Source organism: Lynx canadensis, chromosome A2 (genome assembly GCF_007474595.2).
Source record: "Lynx canadensis isolate LIC74 chromosome A2, mLynCan4.pri.v2, whole genome shotgun sequence".
Lineage (NCBI taxonomy): Eukaryota > Metazoa > Chordata > Mammalia > Carnivora > Felidae > Lynx > Lynx canadensis.
In genome coordinates, this window is record NC_044304.2 from 157,232,881 (window position 1) to 157,234,864 (window position 1,984).

Sequence of the window (1,984 nt, forward strand, 5' to 3'; positions counted from 1 at the left end):
ATATTCAAGTTCTTTAATTCCAGATTTTTCCATGATGCCAGCCTTATTTGCAGTCTGTATCTGCCTCTTCCAAATCTTTTTTCTTTGGTAATTTATTTATACATTTCATCATGTTTTGTGCACCAGATACGTGTAGGGTTGTGCTTGAATGTTGACCCATGCTTACCATCATTGCTTATTTTACTTCCCATGGTCATCTACAGTTCTCCCCTGCCCTGGAAACTTGGGTAAACTGGAGAGATATAGAACTTCCAGAATTGCACTGCTTTCTCTCCAGACTTTACTTGACTCCCTGAGACCACATCACATCCTTATGTTTCCTCTCTTATGTAGAGTAGATACAGGGGATCAAGTCTATCAACTTGGCCCATATGATTGAACATATCTAGCTATGGCATATCATTAGGATTGCATTCTTTTAAGAATAAGTTATTCTTATGGTTCTTTCATTCAACAGTTTCTGTTCTCTCTGGCTCTCTGCAGACTAATAATCTTCACATTTTTTAATGGAAACAAATAACCAGACATGGGTGAGAGAGTTTATTCTCCTCGGCCTGTCCAGTGACTGGGACACACGGGTCTCCCTCTTTGTCCTCTTCTTGATCATGTACTTGGTGACAGTGCTGGGGAACTTCCTCATTGTTCTTCTGATCAGACTGGACAGCCGACTCCACACTCCCATGTACTTCTTTCTCACCAACCTCTCCCTTGTTGATGTCTCTTATGCCACAAGTATTGTTCCTCAGATGCTGGCGCATTTTCTTGCAGAACATAAAGCAATCCCATTTGTGAGCTGTGCAGCCCAGTTGTTTTTCTCCTTGGGCTTGGGTGGGATTGAGTTTGTTCTACTGGCAGTGATGGCCTACGACCGCTATGTGGCTGTGTGCGACCCCCTGCGATACTCGGTCATCATGCATGGAGGGCTCTGTACTAGGTTGGCCATCACATCCTGGGTCAGTGGTTCTCTCAACTCTCTCATGCAGACCATCATCACCTTTCAGCTGCCCATGTGCACAAACAAGTATATTGATCACATATCCTGTGAACTCCTAGCTGTGGTCAGACTGGCCTGTGTGGACACCTCCTCCAATGAGATCGCGATCATGGTTTCTAGCATTGTCTTGCTGATGACACCCTTCTGCCTGGTCCTCTTGTCCTACATCCAGATCATCTCCACCATCCTGAAGATCCAGTCCAGAGAGGGAAGAAAGAAAGCCTTCCACACCTGTGCGTCTCACCTCACAGTGGTCGTCCTGTGCTATGGCATGACCATTTTCACCTACATCCAGCCCCGCTCCAGTCCTTCTATCCTTCAGGAGAAGTTGATTTCTGTCTTCTATGCCATTCTGATGCCCGTGCTGAATCCCATGATTTATAGCATAAGGAATAAGGAGGTGAAGGGGGCCTGGCAGAAACTACTAGGGCAGTTATCTGAATTAACGTCAAAACTGGCAACTTGATGAATCCTGAGCATTAGCTAGAGAAAAGAGCTTTGCCTGTGAATTCTTTCACTTAACTAGATATGGCAGGCATCACCTGCATTGCCCTGGCAACCAGGAAGGGGATGCTGACACATGTACTGGTGATGCTGGGTAGGAGGCTGGAGGGTGGGTTGGGGTGTGGGCTGTGGGTGTATGTTTATGTCACAACATCATGTTCAGTGGAGTTAAGCACTGTGGTAATGGAACTTCCCACCCTTACTCAATCTCCATTCATATGTCCTGGCAGTAATGAACAAAAAGTACAGTTTGCTGTTTTGACGTGTCACACTGTTTGTAATTGTGGACCTATTCATGAATCTTACTTTGGACCATTGGTTCTTATTCATTCAAATTTTATATAAAGTTATTGTGTTTTCATTGGCAACAAGAGCATTTTCACATTTAAGACTCAAATTACTGAGCAGCATTTGTATCTACATTCAGTAATTGTGTGAGTTGTTCTGAAGAGAGAGATGCTCTCAAGGCTGTTCAGATGGCTTTGT

General features: G+C 44.4%; 1 protein-coding gene across 1 annotated transcript; it reads left to right on the top strand.

Annotated features, from left to right (window-relative positions):
* The first annotated feature begins 506 nt into the window (after positions 1–506).
* On the top strand, positions 507–1,460 carry LOC115500950 (olfactory receptor-like protein OLF3). Its single transcript, XM_030295739.1, has one exon. The coding sequence runs from the start codon at positions 507–509 to the stop codon at positions 1,458–1,460; it is 954 nt and encodes a 317-aa protein (XP_030151599.1).
* The last annotated feature ends 524 nt before the right edge of the window (positions 1,461–1,984 follow it).